This window comes from Cinclus cinclus, chromosome 12, assembly GCF_963662255.1.
Source record: "Cinclus cinclus chromosome 12, bCinCin1.1, whole genome shotgun sequence".
NCBI classification, from domain to species: domain Eukaryota; kingdom Metazoa; phylum Chordata; class Aves; order Passeriformes; family Cinclidae; genus Cinclus; species Cinclus cinclus.
Window position 1 is genome coordinate 11,066,304 of NC_085057.1, and position 20,252 is coordinate 11,086,555.

The window sequence follows — 20,252 nt, forward strand, 5'->3', positions numbered from 1 at the left end:
AGCCAGTCCTCAGCTTGTCTCGTTTCACCCTGTCGTTCAGGTTAATGATATGTTGCAATATTTTGACATGATCCATTTATGGATCCGAGCTCAAAGGCTTGGCTGACACCAAGATCTCTGAGTTACAGAAGGGACAGGCCACTTCTGTTTAAAGAGAGGTGAAGTGTTTCTGCCTAAAAAGTGCCTTGGTAACAGACAAGTAAAATCCATGTCTTCTCACTTGTAGCCTCAGGCACTAACTAGTTGAATGTGTTACCTCCCACATAACTGTGTCAGAAGGAGAGATTTTGCTTTCCAATCCACCTGCTCTTGCCATGTGATTCAGTTTGAGGCTAGAGCCCAGTATTTGGGACATCAGATCCAAAAGCAGTTTCATGGTCAGGAGACTGCAGGGTGTCACTGCAAGGACATTGACATTTTAGCTTCTGCCTTCCTCACTGTTTGTGTGAAACAGGAGGTGGGGCATCCACACTTACTGCTCCTTTGAATTAACCAGCCTTGCTTATCAGCCCCCACATGATGTGCACAAACATAACTCCTCTTTTCCTCCAAGGACTGCTCCATGTCCTTAACTGCACACATCCTTCAGCTGAGCACTGCTGCTCTATGTGTCATCTCCTCCAGCCAGTGCTTAAAGATGGCAGGGCTCACTCCCATTGTCCTTTCTGTGTCACTTGGTGTTGCTAGGCTGAACCAGGACAAGAGGTGATGCTCAGCAGCCTTGATACAACCTTGAAGGCCCCAAGGAAAGCTGGCATGTGCTGATGTAACTGCTGCAGCCTGCTGTGCCAATCTCACCTGCCTTGCAGGTGTCAGAGGTGGAAGATGCAGACATGGTGTCCAGGACAGCATTACACCTTCATATCATCACCAAATTCCACTCTTCTGGGACATTTTATCTCTTTCAAATACTCTGTCAGCTTTTATTAGATCAGTCTACTGAACAGGATATTACTTCTCATCTGAAACTGCTTTACTGTTCAGGTGCTGACCAACTGCAGGGACAGATGTGCCTGTCTTGTTTCAGAGCTGTTCTACCAACCTACTGATTTCTAGTATTGGGCATAAATTTGCACCACAGGATACCACCTGGACTGCATTGCTGTGTCTCTGCCCTTTTTTTTCAAGAGAAATTCAGTCCCTAGGGCTCTTCCTGTGTTGTAAGAAGCCATGAGTCTACAAAATCCAAGTGGTATGGTTGGATATTCAGGAGTTTGGTGCTCAGGTGAGGTCACCCCAGCCAGCAGCCTGGGCCCCATCTGCATCTCAGCCCTCTCATATACCCAGTCCACGTCTCTAGTGTAGTAGAAGGAGCCCTGTTCCATGCATGGCAGCAGCCTGATTTTAGGGATGGTTTTAGCTGCCCAAGCTCGGCTCCTGTCAAAGAGACAGAGCACCCCAGCTCAAGCATAGGACCACTTGTAGCTTGCACCCAAAGTTAGCAGTGAAAACATGGATGTGGTGTGTGGTCTTCCAGGAAGGACAAGCAGAAAATCTGTCTGTTCATCCAGCTGTCCAGGGCCTGGAGAGACAGTGGCACCCTGTGGTGACATTGGCTCATCACAGTGTTTCATCTGAGACAGGTCCTGGGCTGCCTTCCCTTAAGCTATAGAATCATTTCAGTTGGAAAAGACCGGACATTAGGAAAGAATTCTTCATTGGAAGGGTGCTCAAGTACTGAGCAGGCTTCCCAAGGTGGTGGTGGATTCACCATCCCTGACAGTATTTCAAAACCATGGAGATGTGGTGCTTAGAGACATTTTTTAGTGGTGGACTTAGCAGGTTGGACTCAATGACCCTGAGGATCTTTTCCAACCTTCAGGATTCTGTAATTCTGTGACTTCCAAGATCATCAAGCCCACAGTGGCTTGATGGGGAGGCATCTCAGGGGTGTCCCTGTCTCTGTTTCACTCCAAGCACCAGCCAGCTCCCTGTCATGTGTCACAGAGAAGAGGCTGAGCCACTCTCCTATTTATATCATGATGCTCCTGCTTTGCTATATTAGTACCAGCCTGAATCATCCAGCTGGGCTCCTGGAAGATCCATTTCAGCTGCCTCTTCAGTCACTTTTGCTTCTTGTGTCTCTTGTTTCAGGGTCATTGTCTCACACCTGAGTCCAGCCAAGAGCAGAAATAGCTTGATACTAAATAGTGGTCAGAAACCCTTCAGAGAATGCAGACTTCCAAAATCCAAACCACCTGCTGTTATGCAAGACCCTGTGGCCTGGAAGGAAGCATTCCACCTCCTTGCCAAACATCAGCCCACTGATTGATTGTCTCTCTAAATTCCTCTTCCAGTCTCTTATGGGACAGGTGCTCTTCTTCAGTTCCTCTCACAATTGGCATTTGCTTGCTGCACTGAGCAGCTGGAGAGACAGATTTGTCTGTTCTCCAGAATGGCTCTGATCAGCTCCCTGTTACTTTCAGCACATACATTAATATACTAAAATATTAAATCAGCACATGCTAAAATATTAAAATATTTTAAAAAATATTAAAGACTAAAAAAACCCAAAAAATTTAAAATAAAAAAAGAAAAAAACACACAACCCCCCTCAAACAATCCCAGAACTCCTTCCCACCTCTTGTAGTTTCAGAGAGAATCAGAACAAAGATGATTGAACTGGATCAGTGGCAAACCCAGTCAAGCAGCCTTGATTCTAGCTGCCAAAGAGGCAGCCGTGAATACGGGAATTCACATGGGATCTGTGCCTTGACTCGGGTTCCCGGGAGGAGGAGAGCCCTCGAGCCCAGAGGGAAAAGTTTGCCAAAGTTTGCCAAAGTTTGCCAGCGCCGCCCGCCAGTGTCCCGAGCCCCTTTGGCCGGGAGTGGCCCTGGGCGCCGCTCGCTCCAGGCCCCGCCCCCTCATGCATATTCATGAAGGTGGGCACCGCCTCTATCCATTATTCATGATGTTTCGCGCGCTTTTCTGACCACGTGGGCTGTTTTCGCGCGGAAACCGGCGGGGCAGGAAGCGGCGGTGATGGCGGTGAGGGGCTGGGCCGGGCCGGGGGAGCCGTTCATTTGAGGTGCTACCCCTGCGGGTGCGGGCCCCGGGTCCTCCCCGCTGCGGGACACTTGGCGCTGTGGCCGTGCGGGGTCCAGTAGAGGATTTCGGGGTGCGGGGGACATTGGGGGTGCGCCCTGCTGTGTTCCCGAAACGCCGCGGGAATTTTCCCGCGTGCCCGGCGCCGCAGAGGAGAGAGCCGGGCTTGGCAGAATCGGAACCTTTCCCTCCGCTCCGGCTGCGCTGCGCTCGGAGGATGGATTTACCCCCGTTTCCCCCTCCATCCGTTTCTTTTGTCATTTGCGAGGAGGGCTAATTATTAAAACTCATCGGTGATCCATATACCCCCCTTCTGACCGCGGCCCGTATCTCAGAGGCCCCTGGAGGAACGAGCCCTCTCTGTCCGTGCGGGCCCCTGCCCTGACCCTCCTTCCTGTCCCGGCAGGACTCCTCCGAGTCGCAGGCAGCGGTCACCAGCCCCGTGCGGAGCTCCCGCCGCGGCGATGCCTTCACGTCCAGCCCCGGGCGGGACCTGCCCCCCTTCGAGGATGAGTCCGAAGGGCTCCTGGGGACCGAGGGGCTCCCCGAAGAGGAGGAAGAAGGGGAAGAGCTCATTGGGGAAGGAATGGAAAGGTAAGAAAATCGTTCGGGGGGCAGGCGGCCCGGCCGTGAGTTGCTGGGGATGTCAGTGCAGCCAGCGACCTGGAGGGAGCTCTCAGGCTGTGTGGGATCCCTCTGCTGTGCTGGTAGCTGGGGTGTGGGGGCTGGGAGCTGCTGGATAATGGAGAAAGGTCACAGTATGGTGTCATTCGAGTCCGGGAAGAACTGAGCAAAATGCCATCATGGTCCGGGTGAACCAGGATCTGCCTGACTGTATGATGTGCATTCAGCCCAGCTCTTTACTTCTTCAGGTATGAATTTTGATGTTGTTTTGCTCAGCAAGGCCTGCCCGCAAGCTGAGCTTTACAACAAAAAGGCTTGAGTGCTGGCATTCCGAACCATGCTGCTGGAGCCCTTTGCATTCCTAACCATGCTGCTGGAGCCCTTCACTGCACAGCATCTTCCACTGGGGAGTGCCTTCTGCTCAATACCGTTCTGTCCTGCAGAACCGCTGTCCTGACACCTGCCCCAGCAGGAGCTGAGAAGGGCTGCAGAATTGCTTTCCTGGCCTGATTCCCTGCTCTGTGTGTGTGCTAGGGACTACCGCCCCATCCCAGAGCTGGATGTGTATGAAGCAGAGGGCCTGGCCCTGGATGATGAAGATGTGGAGGAGCTGACTGCCAGCCAGCGGGAAGCCGCCGAGCGAGTGATGAGGCAGCGGGACCGCGAGCTGGAGCAGGGCATGGGCCGCATGAGGAGGGGGCTGCTCTACGGTAGGTGCAATGAGCTGTACCAGCTGTGCCACCCTGTGTGCTTGGTAATAACCTAGCCCTTCACGGGGAGCTGGGCTCTTCACTCTCAGGTTGCTAGGGAGGTCTCTAGAGCTCCAGTGTGTCTGGGCTATTAGTGAAATCACTCACTGTGGGCTTGGTCTGATTCCTGAGTGCAGGATCCCTATCTTTTGGTGTGTTGGTTACTGCTGTTGCAAAGTTAGGGTCCTCGGCCTGTATCAAAGGGTTTGGATTCTACCAAGTGTATGATGCAGAGTTTGTTGGTGTTGGTGCTCCTGTACAGACTTTTGTAGGCTGGAAGGAAGGGTCTTCGATGCACTTCAGGCTTGTTCCTTGGTCAGTGCATTAGTGGACTTGAATGTGTGTTACTGCATACAAATCTTCAAATTCACCCCCTTAAAGTCTTAGCTATGTTGTGGAAGATGTAGAGGCAAATCTAGAACTGGATTTAGGCTGGGTCTAAAGGGATGTCCCTTGGTCCCCCAGACTGTGACCTCTTTACTTCCACAGCCTATGTAATCCCACTGTGGCTAATCCATAGAGTGGGAATCGGATTCCCAGATCTTGAACAGTTTTTCCTCCCACCCCTTAGACAGTGATGATGAAGATGAAGACCGTCCTGCCCGGAAGAGGCGGCTGGCAGAACGGGCTGCTGAAGGCATGGAAGAGGAGGATGAAGACATGATTGAGAGCATTGAAAATCTGGAAGACATGAAAGGGCACTCAGTGAGGGAGTGGGTTTCCATGGCAGCTCCTCGGCTTGAGATCTATCACCGCTTCAAGAACTTCCTGAAGACCCATGTGGATGACCATGGGCACAATGTCTTCAAGGAAAGGATAAGTGACATGTGCAAAGGTAGGGCTGGGTCATTGGAGGCTCTCTCTTTCTTTATGTGGGTCACAGTACTTTGTGGTGATCCAGTACAGAGGTGGACATTTTGCTGCCTACCCTCTATTCCAGACATTGAATCAGCACTTTAAGAAAGCCTGATGCTGATGGAGATAAATGAATAATGGAAACATGTCTACTGTCTTCTTTGATTCTGGCTGACTAATTAGAAGGCCCCTGGCGTCTGCTCCTCATTAATATTCATTTCGTATAAATGCTAGCAGAAGAATATGTGGGGCAGCAGACAGTGGTCTGCAAGTTTGTGATCTGAAAGAGACAACAATTGCTTGCTGTCTGCACCAGTTACTTTCTCACACTGGGAACTGGATTATCCAGCAAGGGGACACAAATAGACCTTGTGACTTTGGAAACTGTGTCAGTGTTGCAGCCTTGTATTCTGACTAGGCACTGCCAGAGAAACGGTCATTAAGGCTGTCATTGATGAGTTTTAAAAGCAGAAATTGTCACATCTAGGAACAGCTCATGTTGTATTTCTTCTTTATATTGAGCAGAAGCTTGAGTAGTGGAACAGGATCAGTTTTATAAAGCTAGGAAATAAAAGGCATTTGTCTCATCCATTTCCACAAACATAAGACACAGGAGGTTTTTGCCAGCCATTCAGCACACATAATGTCTCTCCTATTAACTTCTGTTTCCTGGAGGTCTCTGAGAGAGTTGTGTATTGGGCTCAGGCTTTTGAATTTCAGGAGCACTGAGCCTGGGAGTATCTGTGCAGAACTGGAGAGGAACAATCACAAGCTTGGTACTGATGAAGAGTTTGTTAGAGAAATAAACTTAAAAGGGTTTTCCACCCATTTTCAGATTGTTAACCTCTAAACTTCAGGGAAGGTGCAGAGATCTACTAACAGATTACAGGCTTGTCTGTTCTGGTTATCCTTTGCAAACTCCTTGAGGAGTGAACAGTCTGAAATTACAATTCACCCCATCTCTTTCTTAAGAGAACAGAGAGAGTCTGGTGGTGAACTATGAGGATCTGGCAGCCCAGGAGCATGTCCTTGCCTACTTTCTGCCTGAGGCCCCAGCAGAGATGCTGAAGATCTTCGATGAAGCAGCCAAGGAAGTGGTGCTGGCCATGTACCCCAAGTATGATCGTATTGCTCAGGAGATCCATGTCCGTATCTCCCACCTGCCTCTGGTGGAAGAGCTGCGGTCACTCAGGTAAGAGCAGAGCTATCAGCACTGGCTGAGAGGCTTGCATTAGGCTTTGGGGTACTCAGGACTCACCTGTGAGATAAACCTCTGGGTAAGTCTAACAGGATAGCTGAGCTTAGCACAGGAAAAATCATGCTAAGGATGAACTTTCAGCATCCCGAGGTAAACTTGTGCCTTGCAGCAAGAGTGTTTCTGGAGGATGTTTTGCATTCTGTGCCCTGCAGGCATTCAGCATATCTCTGTCTTTCTTCAGGCAACTGCACTTGAATCAGTTGATCCGGACCAGTGGAGTGGTGACAAGTTGCACAGGGGTCCTGCCTCAGCTCAGCATGGTCAAATACAACTGCAGCAAGTGCAACTTCATCCTGGGGCCCTTTTTCCAGTCACAAAACCAGGAGGTGAAACCCGGTTCCTGTCCGGAGTGTCAGTCTCTGGGCCCCTTTGAAATCAACATGGAAGAGGTAAGAGATTGTGTGCTTGCCTGGATGGGAGTGGCTGCTCATCCTGCTCCACTGCCTATTTCTCACAGCCCTGCTTTGACTCCCACCCTTTGAACAGCTTGCTGTGGGGAGAGGGGTCTTCTGCTATATCTAGAGGGCTGTGAAGATAGGTCTGTTTGAGCTCTTGACTTGAATGACTCGGTTTATCAACCAGAAGTAATTTATTGCCTCACTGTAGGTGTTTGAATTGAATCTTTTGCCACAATCACCTTTGTGGTATACAGTTATTTATTCCTATTTTAGAAATGCAGACACATGCTGCCCAGATCTCCTTCCTAGGTTAGGTCAGTCTGTCCTGACCTGTCAGCTAAGGAAACCAGAAACCAAAACCGTTGATGTGGAGGTTCTTCTGACTTTCATTCTTTGCTTTGATACCTTTAACCACATCACAAGTGGAGCAGTCTTCTCCCAAGAACTTGTCATGTATTTGGGTGGACAAACACTGTGGAAGCTGAAACACAGTGGTGGGATGCAGCAAAGTGCTTTCCTGTCCCCACTATTTTCTATCACACCCTGGAATTGCTCCTCACAACCTCCATCCTCCCATGTCCGTAGTCTTCTTACTGAAGCACGGTAAGTCTTGCAATGACCCTTCTGTCTGAGGTGCCTGTGAAAAGCCATTCTGATGCCTGCTGGGTGACTTTGACTTTGTTGCTGCAGACAGTCTATCAGAACTATCAGCGCATCAAGATCCAGGAGAGCCCTGGGAAGGTGGCTGCAGGCAGGCTGCCCCGCTCCAAGGATGCCATCCTGCTCGCTGATCTGGTGGACAGCTGCAAGCCAGGAGATGAGATTGTGAGTGCATTGTCCAAGTACTGGGAGAGCGCAGGGTATTTTTAAATTCTGATATCGTGGGCCATCTGTGGGGATGTGGGGAGGGGTTGTCCTCAGATGCATTTGAGCCTTACCTTAGGATGGAGAGGGGGCTGTTTTGTACTGTGCAGACACTGACACAGTATTTCCTGCTTCCCAGGAGCTGACAGGGATCTACCACAACAACTATGATGGCTCCTTGAACACTGCCAATGGGTTCCCAGTGTTTGCAACTGTGATCCTGGCCAACCACATTGCCAAGAAGGACAACAAGCTGGCTGTTGGGGAACTGACTGATGAAGATGTGAAAGTGATTGTGGGTCTGTCCAAGGATGAGCAAATTGGGGAGAAGGTGGGTCAGCCTCAGGCATCCCTGCTGTTCCTGTTGATAGCTTGCCATCACCAGGCAGCTGGATCAGAAAGTGATTAAATGGGTCTGCTGGCCAAACAGTGGTTAAAGGAACCCAGAAATCCCAGTTCTCTCTGGATGGTCTTCTGTAGCTGTCAGACAGCTGTTGATGAGAGCTGGTTAGAGGAGCGGAGTAAATAATGAACCTCCCATGTACTTTTGGAGGTCAAATTTTCTGTTTCTCCCCTTTCTTCTCTGAGCCTTCTACATCACAACAGGGCTAGAAGATAGGTGAGAGACACTCAGACAGTGCTTGTATCTGATCAGTTTTATCTCCCTATGTCTTCAAAGCCAAGTCTTGGAAGTGTTCTGTAAGGCCAGTGACTGCATCTCTAGTCCCCTAAAGGGGATGTTACTGCTTAGCTTAAGTTGTGGTAGAGATTTTAGCTTTGCTTCCTCTATATGCTAAGACCTCAATCCAATACTTGAAAGAACAAAACTTATGGATTGATGCATGTCCAACCTCACCTGTGTCAGATTTAATTTCTGTAGTGGGGGAACTTTGTTCCATTGCCTTGGCTGTGCTGTTGTTACACTGACTGCTGTTGCAGTGGATGCAGCAGCTTCAGTTGAGCCAGGAGACATGAATAGTCTCCAGCATCAGGTTATTTTCAGAATACCCTTGAGAAAATAAGCCAGTTGTTCATAATATTTGTCATGTGCAGTGAGTAAGCCTCTGATCAAGGTCCCCAGCTTTACAAAATTTGATAACAGGCACTGTGATGTGCCTTGTGTACAACAGGGTTGTGGAGGCAGTGGCAGCAGCTTCCAGCACCAGACTAAATAATCTGCCATGCCCCAACAGCACTATTTTTGTGAAGCTCCTTTTGGCAGCAGTGGGTGGGTCATTACCTTTGAAAATGCCCTCACACCCTGGATAATAAAATACTCTTTGGAGACAGCAGTACCTTACAAGTAGCTGTAGATATGGTACTTTTCTAATGTTCATGCAAGATTCTATTCAGCATGGGAACTGGTATTCCCTGGACAACTCCTGGTTTCCCTTTCAGATTTTTGCCAGCATTGCCCCATCTATTTATGGACATGAAGATATCAAGAGGGGCTTGGCCTTAGCTCTCTTTGGTGGAGAGCCCAAAAACCCAGGTGAGTGTCAATTGTGTCCTTTGTTCCTGCTTCACTCAGGTGAGGGCAAAGGGGCTGGGGTTTGCCTGTGCCATTGCAACAAGAGTTGTTAGAGTTGTCTGTGTGGCTTGGTAACAGACAAGGTTTAGCAGACTGAGGGATATCTGTGACTGAACTGCCTGTTTTATCACACTGAAAACTCTGGTGTGACAGTAGAAATGCTATGACTAAAAACAGCTCCTGCTGCAAACCTGGGCAAGAGTTTATCCCTACTTGAGGAGGTCACATTTAATGCTCCTTCAGAGGTTTGACCTTCTGGCACCCTGATTTGTTAACCATCTCCTTAGAAGGATGTGTTAGGATGTGTCAGCAAGGTTAGAAAGTCTGTTTTACAAAGATGACTGTGTCCAAAACTGACTTTCTTTCCCCCTCAACTTTCTTGTTAACTGGTTGCATGCCTGCTGGTTGCCCTCTCTTTAGCTTTGAGGTGCTCAGGGCAGGGCTGCTGCTAAGCCATGCACTCAGCTGCCACATGGTTTTCCCATTGCTTTTGTAGGTGGCAAACACAAAGTTCGTGGTGACATCAATGTGCTTCTGTGTGGAGACCCTGGTACTGCAAAATCACAGTTTCTTAAATACATAGAGAAAGTGTCGAGCAGAGCAATTTTCACCACTGGGCAGGGTGCTTCTGCTGTGGGCCTCACAGCCTATGTGCAGAGGCACCCAGTCAGCAAGGAGTGGACTTTGGAGGCAGGAGCCCTCGTGCTGGCTGACAGAGGTGTCTGCCTGATTGATGAATTTGACAAGGTGAGCCCAGCTTCATCTCTCTGGGAAGGATTAACTGTGAAGTGATGAGCTGTAACCTCTGTCCCCTGAGGACAGACTGTAGTTCATGGTGACATCTCCCAGGTGACCTGCAGTTTGCTTAGGCCCTTGCTGGTCCGTAGTGCAGTTTGCTACCTTTTCAGAACATCTGGAGCTGATCCCCTTTGGTGTGTTTGGCAGTTGGGGTATAGATATAGTCTCGTTCTAAATCATTCCTGCTTTCCTCTAGATGAATGATCAAGATAGGACCAGCATTCACGAAGCCATGGAACAGCAAAGCATTTCCATCTCCAAAGCAGGCATTGTCACATCCTTGCAAGCTCGCTGTACTATTGTTGCTGCTGCCAATCCTATAGGTAAGTGCTCAGAGACCATCTCAGGCTGTCATCATAAGTTCACAGCCATGAGAGGTGTGGCACAGCTTCCCCTCCCTCTGCCTGGTTCCTTCAAGTCTGGAGCAGAGATCAAACAAGCAGAAAAGTCTCCAGTAGCATACTGGGGGTGTGTCCTTCCTCCAGAGCTCCAGCCTTGGAGCCTGTTTGACCTGGATTGTCTGTGACCCAGGTGGGCGGTATGACCCGTCGCTGACGTTCTCGGAGAACGTGGACCTGACGGAGCCCATCATCTCTCGCTTCGACATCCTGTGTGTGGTGAGAGACACGGTGGACTCAGTGCAGGTAGGGGCTGTGCCAGGCATCTGAGCGTGTGCTGGGCTTGGGTGCTGCTCGTGGGATGCTCAGCTGCAGCTGCCCACCGAGTTTTTTTCTGTCCAGTGAGTGTGCTCAGTGTCTGTTGGTGCACTGCTCTCTTGTAGGATGAAATGCTTGCCCGGTTCGTTGTTGGCAGCCATGTCAAGCACCACCCAGGCAGCAAGGAGGCAGCAAATGGGGACACTAATGAGGTCATCCTTCCCAACACCTATGGGGTTGAACCCATTCCTCAAGAGATCCTGAGGAAATATATCATCTATGCCAAAGAGAAGGTCCACCCCAAACTCAACCAGATGGACCAGGACAAGGTGGCCAGGATGTATAGTGACCTGAGGAAGGAGTCTATGGTGAGAATACTGAGGAAAGGAGGGAACTGTATGTATCTAGACTGCAAATCAGCCTGAGACTGCTCCAGCATGTGTTGACACATTCTTGCCATTCCCATTACAAAAGTCTGTGCCACTGTTTCATGAGAGACAGGCAGATCCTGCAGTGTCTGTTGAAGAGTTGATTCTTCATTAAAGTGCAGAATCTCGCCTGTTGGTGATGTGTGGGCTGATGGACTGGCACACGTACAGTGCCTGCCGTGGCAAAGTCCTTTTGTTATTGCCTGGTCTGGCAGGCCCACAGGAGATGTTTGCATTCACTCAGATCTACATGCTCCTGCTACATTGCAGGGAGCCATTATCTGTAGAAATGCCCTTCTCTTTTGTCTGTGGGATGTCTCAGGCTCATTTCATGCTCTCCAAGCGAAAGAGGATTTGTTGAGATGTGAGGGAGGTTTTTGGAGCATGGGAAAACGACACCTTTTTTGATTGGCTTTTAGTTTCTTTAACTCCTAAAATTTGCTGGAGGAAACTGGATTGCTAATCTTGGAAAGTGCCTGAACAGTGTCACAGAGGGACTGCACAACATCCCCTTGCACTGTGCTGAACTCGGATGAGCAGGGAAGCTGTGCCAGGCTGTGTGGCCGTGCCAGCAGGTGGCAGAGCCTTCTTAGCCTGAGACACCCGCGGAGGTGCAGAGAGCTCCGTGCAGCGTGAGAGGAGCTGGGTCCTGGGCCAGAAGGCACCCGTCTCGTACCCTTCAGTAACGTGCTGCCTCCTCCCCTCAGGCGACGGGCAGCATCCCCATCACGGTGCGGCACATCGAGTCCGTGATCCGCATGGCCGAGGCGCACGCCCGCATGCACCTGCGCGATTACGTGGTGGAGGACGACGTCAACATGGCCATCAGGGTGATGCTGGAGAGCTTCATCGACACCCAGAAGTTCAGCGTCATGCGGAGCATGCGCAAGGTGGGCAGCGGCTCGGCCGGGGGCTGTGGCTGCACCCCAGGCCCCGCGGGTTCCCTGCTGCGGCCTCCTTGCACTGCCCTGGCTGTGGGAGGAGACTTCATGCTCTGCAGGGCTCTGTCCGGTCCAGGCTGAGCCTGTGTAACTGGAGTACTGCGGGTCTGAAGTGTCAAGGAAGATCCTTGTCTGACCGTGCAGGAGCCTCTCTGTCAGTCACACTAACACCACCTGAGCTGGCACCAAGACCACAGCTGCACACACCACATAGTCAGACTAGGTTTCCTTACCAGCTTGACTCCAGGTTTTCCCATAGCAGAGTCTCAAACATCTGGATACTTGAAATAATTTAATCATTGTGCAATAACAGCTGCTCAAGCTGGGTGCCTTTGAGGAGAGATCCCAAATGAGGCACTGTTCCATGACTGCCCCTCATTAGTGTTTGGTGAGGCAATGTCTTTATGTGGTCTGAGAAGGAAGTGTATCTCAAGCCTCTGAGTCAAAATAACTGCCATGTCTATCCTTTTTTGACACTTTCCCTGCTGTTTTGGCAGTGGGCACCTGCTTCTGCTGCTGCTGCCAGGTGATCAAGCCAAGGAGGCAGTTTGTTTCTTCACGTTTTTATTGGGCTCTCAGGGTACAGTTAACCACAGGGTAGCATTCACTGTGGGTTAGTGTGCAGTCTGCCCTGTTCTCTGAGTAACGGGCTGGCTCCAAACAGCTCTTGGCTGGCCACACGCTGGCATTTATCCACTGAGTGTCTGCCCTCTGTCTGGACGACTCGTGGCCTCTCTCTTTGGCCTCAAACAGCCAGCCAAGTAGGAACGTCTGCTGGGGAGGCACAGGGCAGTCTGGGTTAAGGGAAGCTGCTCTGTACCTTGTCCGGGGCCAGCCTTCCCCTGGCTGTGTCCCTGGGGGCAGCACAACTCCACAGCAGTGCGCTGCTAGCCCCCAAGAGGCACCAGCACTCCTATGGAGATTCCAGATGGGAATAAAAGCAGTCAGCAGAGGAGTTGTGGCTGTCAGAGGTCTGCCACTGCATGTGCAGGCTGTACCTTGGCAAGGCCGTAGTCACTTGAGGTGCACTAAGGGCACAGGTGACAGTAGTGTAATTTGGTTCCCTGTGTGCTCTGTGGGAGGAGGGGGTTGGTTGATGCTGGGCACTGCAGTGCATCACTCTTCTGATCCTCATGGCTTATCTCATCCTACCTCCCAGACATTCTCCCGCTACCTTTCGTTCAAGCGAGACAACAACGAGCTGCTGCTGTTCATCCTGAAGCAGCTGGTTGCAGAGCAGGTGATGTACCAGAGAAACCGCTACGGAGCCCAGCAAGACACCATAGAAGTCCCAGAAAAGGACCTGGTGGACAAGGTATAGGCTTATAACCAGCTGCTTCTGGGACTAGTTCATGCCCTGTCTGCAGCCTCAGAACCAGAGGCATTCTGAGACTTCTAATTCTCTTCTTGCCTTATGATACCATAAAAAAGACTGGTGTTAGTACAACCCAGCATCAGGATTGTCTCCTCTGTATCTGCTCTTCTTGTCTGGAAGTTCTGTATTCTTTCCTCTGCTCTCATGCACCCTCATAAAGCTTTGGGGTTGGAATGGTAAATCCTGTGGTATGGTGCTTATGCAGGTGAATGAGAGCTCAAGTTCCCTGGCACCTGCATTTGAAGAAGCAAAAAGCAGAAAAATCTATGTGTATGAACTTTTCTAATCCCTCCTGAGGCTCACTTGCCTCCTTAATGCGTCCTCATCCTGCTCCTGAATGCACTTGACTTGGCCATTCTGTGCAAAATACTGACCTTGCTTGGCACTAAAGCAGTGCTTGATTCCTAGATTAGTGCTTTTGTGTTCTTTATGTCAGATGTGCAGAGCAACTACTTCCAAAGCCACAGCTTGGTGTTGCCAGAGTGGCCACCCCCAGTCAGATGGCTCCCTTGCAAAACTCTCCTGCTGGATGAGGTTTTGGGGGCTTTTGCATAGGAGTTACATTCTAGCTCTGGTGGAAGTAAAAGGACGAGCTGAGAGCAGGCAGATGCTGAGCCAGCATCCTCTCTTGGCTCAGCTCAGCACTGCCAATGCTCCTTCCTCCTGACCCAAAGTCTCCCTTGCTACTGCAGTTCTGGTTCCTGCTGAGCAAAGCAGAGATTGCTGACTGTCAATTTTTATGCAGCTTCTGCTGTGGAAAACCACATGGTTCTATTTGATTAAATAAACATTTACCTCCCCCCTCTTCTTCTTGCAGGCTCGGCAGATCAACATCCACAACCTCTCAGCCTTTTATGACAGTGAAGTGTTCAAGATGAACAGGTTCAGCCGGGATGTGAAGCGGAAGCTGATTGTCCAGCAGTTCTGAGGCTGGCAGCAGAGTCTGCCACATGCTTCTGTGAGATGAGACCTCCATCTTCCAGCCCTCCAGGAATGCCACAGACATCCTGAGCCAGGGACTAGGCTGCACCATCCTCCTGCTTGCTTTATGCCTTATGGATTTAGGGGGGTGCTGGGCTGCTGAAGACCTTGTAAATAGAACAGAATTAAGCAGTTAAATGCCCTGTCAAGTCTGTTTAGCAACTTAGTTCACTATTTTGCCTTGTAGCTAAGCACAGCAGGGAGAGAATTGCTGGCCATATATATGGCATGTTTTCTGTTTGTTTGTCACTAGTTGTTGTGGGCTCCTCTGCAGGAGGGACCAAGTGGGAGCATTTGGAAAGCATTATCCATCCCCCTTGGATTGCAAGCACCCTCAGGGATTCTCCATTCCCATCTCTGGTGACTGTACAGCCTGATGGGTGATAATTGAAACTACTTTCAACTCTCCATGAACCAGCCAGCCTCTCTGCTCCAGGCCTTTGTGCCTGACACTTGACATTTCCCCAGGTGCCCACGTGGGTTGACCTTGTGCTTGGTTTCTGCAGGGGAGGAGGGAGGAAGCAGAGGAGATAAGAACTGAAAAAAAAAAAAAGCTCGTTCTGATCTTGATGATCTGTATGGGCGCTGAAAACCCCTTCAGTACCTGCTGGGGAATCTCCAGAAGCTGGAGTGGAGAGGCTTCCCTTGCCTTGGTGGATGTTATCTCTGTGTAGCTGTCAGCAGGTGTGAATTCACAGCTGAATCCAAGTGTTACCTTTGACACCTAAAACCCTCTCTCACACCCATTTGTTAAGGGTGAAGTACCCATGGTGCTGATTTTGGGCATGGCAGTGAGGAAGCCTAAGCTGGATGTGTTCAGGGAGGACAGGATGGGCTCAGTGTTCACATGCAATTTTCTTAGTATGTGTGTTTTAAATACATTTGTTTTTCAATACTTCTGTGTTTCTTCTTTTGGTAACTCCTGCCAAGAGTGGAAGAAAGGCTTCAGTAAGCAACCTGGATGCTGCATGAACTGCTCAGCAGTCTGTGGGGTTAGGTTTGGGTGCAATCACATCTCATATTTGTTCTTCAGGATAGCAGGAACAGCCAGTGCTGGCTCTCAGTTCTAGCTGAGACATCTGTGGACTGACAGCAGGACACAATTGCCCTGGACCATGCCATGAATGCTGCCTTTCCCACCAAGAACCTGCCTGCAGTGGTTCCTTCCCTGTCTTGCCTGTTTATGTTTGTATCCCATTGTGACTATCCCATGACAGTATTTCCCACCTCCCCTCCTTACACACACTTGGATTAGACAGCCTTGATATCATAGCTTGGCTGCCACTTGGATTCCAGTCTGGGAGAAGCAGTAACTGCTCTGCAGGACGCAGCTGAGCTCTGCAGTGAATGTGCTTTTTCCTGCAGCCCCTTACAGCATGTCCAGCCTCCTGCCTGAGCTCAGGAGAATTTGTTTGCTGGCTGCTGCAGTTGTATGCTGGCCAGGAAGAGGTGTCCCTGGCCGTGGACATTGACACCGTAGGGTTTGTCACAGTGAGTGTGTGTGTGTGTGTCCTTCCAGCCTGGAGCCAGCAGGGCTTGAGCCCTGCTGGGGGCTGAGCACATGACTCTCAGCCTGAAACTGGCTCTGCATGTTGCCTCTGTCTGCCAGCTCCCTCCTGTGTATTTGTTTGACTGCTTTGGCTGTTTTTTTCCCTTCCTACTGCGTCTCTGTCTACCAGGACTTTCTGCAGGCAGCCCACAGAGACACTTCTAGTATTCCTTCCCTGCCTGAGCTTTGCCCCTGAACGTGGGCCTGGATCAGGTCTGTGTTGGGGATGGCTAAGCTGCTGGGTGCCTGTAACTGCCTGGTGAGGTTCAGTGTGGTTCCTCAGGGATACAGCTGTTAGCACCTTACCTCCTAATGCCAGAGGCCACTGAGGCTGTCGCAACTGCTGTCACAGCAGCACTGTGCCCAGCTCGGTGGGAATCCACATACCTTGCTGGGGAAGGTCATGGCCCTGAGAGAGCAAAACCAGAAATAACAAGGGATGAAACAAACTTGTAAAGCAAACTGGTGTGTTTATGTCAATGAATGTTGGGTGCAGGTAGAAGAAGAGGCTTTGTGTCATACTGGAGCAATTAGAAAATGCTTCCTAAACCCTTGCAACCTTGTGAAGTCTCTGCTATGCCTGTAGTGACCCGCAGTTAAATAGGTGGCCAAACGTGTCACTGCAAACCATGAGAGATACACAGGAGTGGGGTGGCACTCCCGATTTTCCCAACTCCTTGCCCTGCCTGCCGGACAGGGCTGTTGATAGGCACCATTCAGTTTTGTCAGCTTTCTCCTGCCTCCTGTGCTCTGGTCCTACCTCATTTGGCACATGCTGTGAGCGGTGGCAACAGAGAGGTGCCATTGTTGGAGTCACTTGTTTGTCATTTTGCTCGCTCTGCCTCCCAAATCTTCAGCACAAAGGCAGTTGTGCCCTCCCACCATTGTGTTGCCAGCATCCAGCAGCGCGATGAATTCTTGCAGCTGCGCCCTCACTAATGCTGGCATCAGCTGCTCACTGGAGTGTTAATGCCAGTCTGAAGGCATGTTCCTCCTCTCACGGCCACTGAGCTTTTCAGGTTCCCTGCAGCAAGTTTTGGCTGTTGACAGCATCAGGTGTCTGGTCTGAACAGGGGTGCAGCCAGGTGAAAACGTGCTGCTCTGAGCAGGGACTACCTTGCCAGGAGCTATGCTCCCACTGAACAGAGTGAGGATTTTGCTGCAGGGCTCTGGAGCTCAACAAGCCAAGCCACACTCATGGAATGAGGAGTTGCTCCCCTGACAACCTTGAGTTTAGCCAAGCTTGTGCACTTGGCTTCTTGCTGCTGTGATTGAAACTACATAGTGCCCCTGGCAGCCAGGGGCAAGGGCAAGAGCTGAGGAGGTGAGGTCTGTTCACAGCAGGCTATGCCTGGGCTCACATGGCAGGTAGTAAAGGTGCTTCTAAAGGAGACAGGTCTTTATGGAGACAAGTGGTGTCCCTTCTTGTGGTCATCTTCACCTTGGGACTGTGGTTGTTGGCACAGGCTAAGTCAGTCTGGCTTCAGAGATCATCTGGATTTGAAAAGGTCATGATAGGCCAGATCCTGATCCAGTTTAATCTGAACATGCTGCATGCAAACTCCTCAGAGAGCAGCAGGGCTTTTTGCATCTCCTAATGAGCTGTTTGACTTTAGCTCAGCATGGAACGAAAACACACACAATGCACACAAACAGTGCATCTGCTTGGGGGGTATGAGCAAGTGCCTGCAGATACCAGCTAATCAATCAGCTTGTGTGAGCTGCGAAAAAGGGAGGGTTGGAGTTCACAAGAAAGGGCTTTTCATTTATACTAGCAGAGTTTAGCTTATGCCTTTATTGAAATCATAAACCAACACACTACATCTGCAAGTCATGGGATTATCCAGTTGCAAGGGGTTGTTTCTGAGTTTGCCTGGCAGATGGCCCTTGAACAGGTGAAGTTCTATATTCAGTAATGTGTGTTTTCCCCCAAATTAATGCCAAAGCCTCTTGGAAAAACTAGCATGTTCATAATTTCTCGACCCACACTGTTTCACTTTCTCCAATACCAGACCTTGGCTGGAACCTTCTCTGTCCATCTCCACTGTGTTTACTGAGGAGCTGTCTGGAAACTGGCAGACAAGAACTTTCCCAGTGTAACAGTGCTCAGTTATGCTGGATAGTGGCATCTTCCCATCCTAGTGCAGTCCAGCCAGCAGGGCTGTTTCAGGTGCTTACATCTCTGCCCTTGTTGATCTCAACTCACCTGAATTCCAGCAAGGGAAGACAGTATGGGAATATGTTTACAGCAGATGTGTATCCACGGATACAGGTGAGTCACTGCAAACAGCTACATCTCCTACTATGCTGCAGAGAGGGTGCACTCTGAACTTCCTAGTATTTTTCCATCTCCTAAAATACTTTTCTACTTAACAAAGCAGAGCCAAAATTGGATCAGACTTCGGCTGTATTTTGCATCTATTATGCAGTTCTTGCTGCCATCACTGATTTAATGTCTCCATTATCATGGAGCACTGGTCTGCCAAGGATTCCAGCTATCCAGCATGCCCCTCAGCCTCTACTAAACATTTGTAAGCAGCCTTAAGGGGCTGCTGAGCTCTGCAATTTTACAGCAAAAGCACCTTGGAAGGGCTTGTGCTCCTTTCTGCTCATTTTGCAAGTCACTTCCCTCTAAAGGAGAGGTAAGGCTGTTGGAAGAACCCAAAGTAAAATTTCTTGTCTGGGTGATCTAGTGCTCAGGGAGATCTGACAATAACTGTCCTGTCTAAAAGATGCTGAAGAGCTTCAGTCCTACCAAATCCTATAGAAACACGTACATGGGAGCACCAATAGAGCCTATGAGTCAGTGACTGGCTCTCCTCAGAGTCAAGATTTACCAGCACTCTTCAGGTACAGGCTAATACCTCCACCTTGAAAATACATACCCACAATCCAGCTTAGTCAGCTATTAAAGTAGCAAGATTTTTTCTGATGATGACGTTAACCTTTTCAGTTTAGAAAGAAAAGCTATAAACCACCACTGGTTCCTACCCAGTGAAAATACTTTGGCCATTAAAAGATAGGAAGTCACCTTCTTAAGTCATTGTTCAAGGAGAGAGATTTATATGATTTGGGCTCTGAGGGTATTAATAAGCCTTAATTGCCCTGACCAGGCTCTCCTGGGCCTCTAGCCACACCTATGGCCCAGTGCTCTATTTAAGCTCATCCTGGGACTTATGGGAGCTTTGAGAAGGGAATGCTGGTTTATCTATCTCTCTGTACCTGCTCAAAGTACCTATTGCTTTGGGCTGTGATCCATGGACTGCTATCCTGATTTTGGTCATCTTCTACTATTATGGAACTGCCAAGTGATATGGATGATGGCTGCCATAAACAAACCTTGACTCTGACCTGGGGACTGACTGGTTTGGTGTTGGTCTGTGAGCTTCTCTGAGGATCTGGACTTCTGGTTGAATCCAGGTGTCATCTCTGAGCTGTTTGTCTGTCTTGGGTGCTGTGGTGACTGTCCTGCTGCGCTCAACTCCCTGATGTGTGCTCACAACCTGGTACAATGAGGATTTGACAGCAACTTCTTCAGGCTCTGGTCACATCTCTAAAACAGGCAGAGCTAAAACTAAACCTCCTGTGCCATGTCATCAACCCCTCAGCTTTACTGGGCGTTATCTTGCTTGTCCTTCTTACCCAGTAAAAAGCTTTAGAAGATCTGAGGTTTGCTGCCCTCATGACATCTTCACTTCTGCAGATTTTTCATCCCTTCCAGAAAGTAATTTACTTACTGTCTGAGTTGATAAGCTCAACACAGAGATAAAGGGGTTCTCTAAGTTGTACAGCGGCCCAGATTAAATGATGTGAATGTACTCCTTTCTCCTTCCTGGCTGGAGGCTCAGAAGTCACCACTTGTGTAAATGGAGGTCACCACTGTGACCATCCCTCTGCACACCAGCTGTGACAGAGCAATGTGACCTGATTGCCATTCCCCTCAAGTGAGGAGCCCTGTCCCCTGGACTGTGAGGAAACCTGTGTGAGATTTCAGCTGGAGAGCTGTCTGCCTCCTTGCCCCAGGTGACTCTGTTAAAGGTTATTCTGGCCCCTTAATCAAATTCAATATAGCTCTGTTTTTCTCTGCCCGCTAGGAATCAGCTGAGCTTTGCTGTCAGAGTGGCTGTTAATGCAGCAATCAGCTCTGCTTTGGTGAGGAGAGAAACACGAACCTTTAGGGATGGGAGGCAGCTGGGGCAT

At 49.8% G+C, this 20,252-nt stretch overlaps 1 protein-coding gene across 1 annotated transcript; it reads left to right on the plus strand.

Moving 5' to 3' along the window:
- Positions 1 to 2,982: 2,982 nt before the first annotated feature.
- Positions 2,983 to 15,322, plus strand: MCM2 (minichromosome maintenance complex component 2). Its single transcript, XM_062500994.1, has 16 exons — positions 2,983 to 2,988; positions 3,452 to 3,639; positions 4,204 to 4,379; positions 4,990 to 5,253; positions 6,246 to 6,465; positions 6,713 to 6,920; positions 7,620 to 7,754; positions 7,933 to 8,124; positions 9,192 to 9,285; positions 9,821 to 10,071; positions 10,319 to 10,445; positions 10,654 to 10,766; positions 10,904 to 11,146; positions 11,914 to 12,096; positions 13,307 to 13,462; positions 14,340 to 15,322. Exons 1-16 carry the CDS (start codon positions 2,983 to 2,985, stop codon positions 14,448 to 14,450), a joined length of 2,667 nt encoding a protein of 888 aa, XP_062356978.1. The 3' UTR covers positions 14,451 to 15,322.
- The last annotated feature ends 4,930 nt before the right edge of the window (positions 15,323 to 20,252 follow it).

What these genes read in the sequence shown, in the direction of transcription:
- MCM2 (XM_062500994.1), top strand. An exon ending in GAAGAGCTGCGGTCACTCAG is followed by an intron (nt 6,466 to 6,712) that starts GTAAGAGCAGAG and finishes GTCTTTCTTCAG; the next exon opens with GCAACTGCACTTGAATCAGT. An exon ending in ACCTGAGGAAGGAGTCTATG is followed by an intron (nt 11,147 to 11,913) that starts GTGAGAATACTG and finishes TCCTCCCCTCAG; the next exon opens with GCGACGGGCAGCATCCCCAT.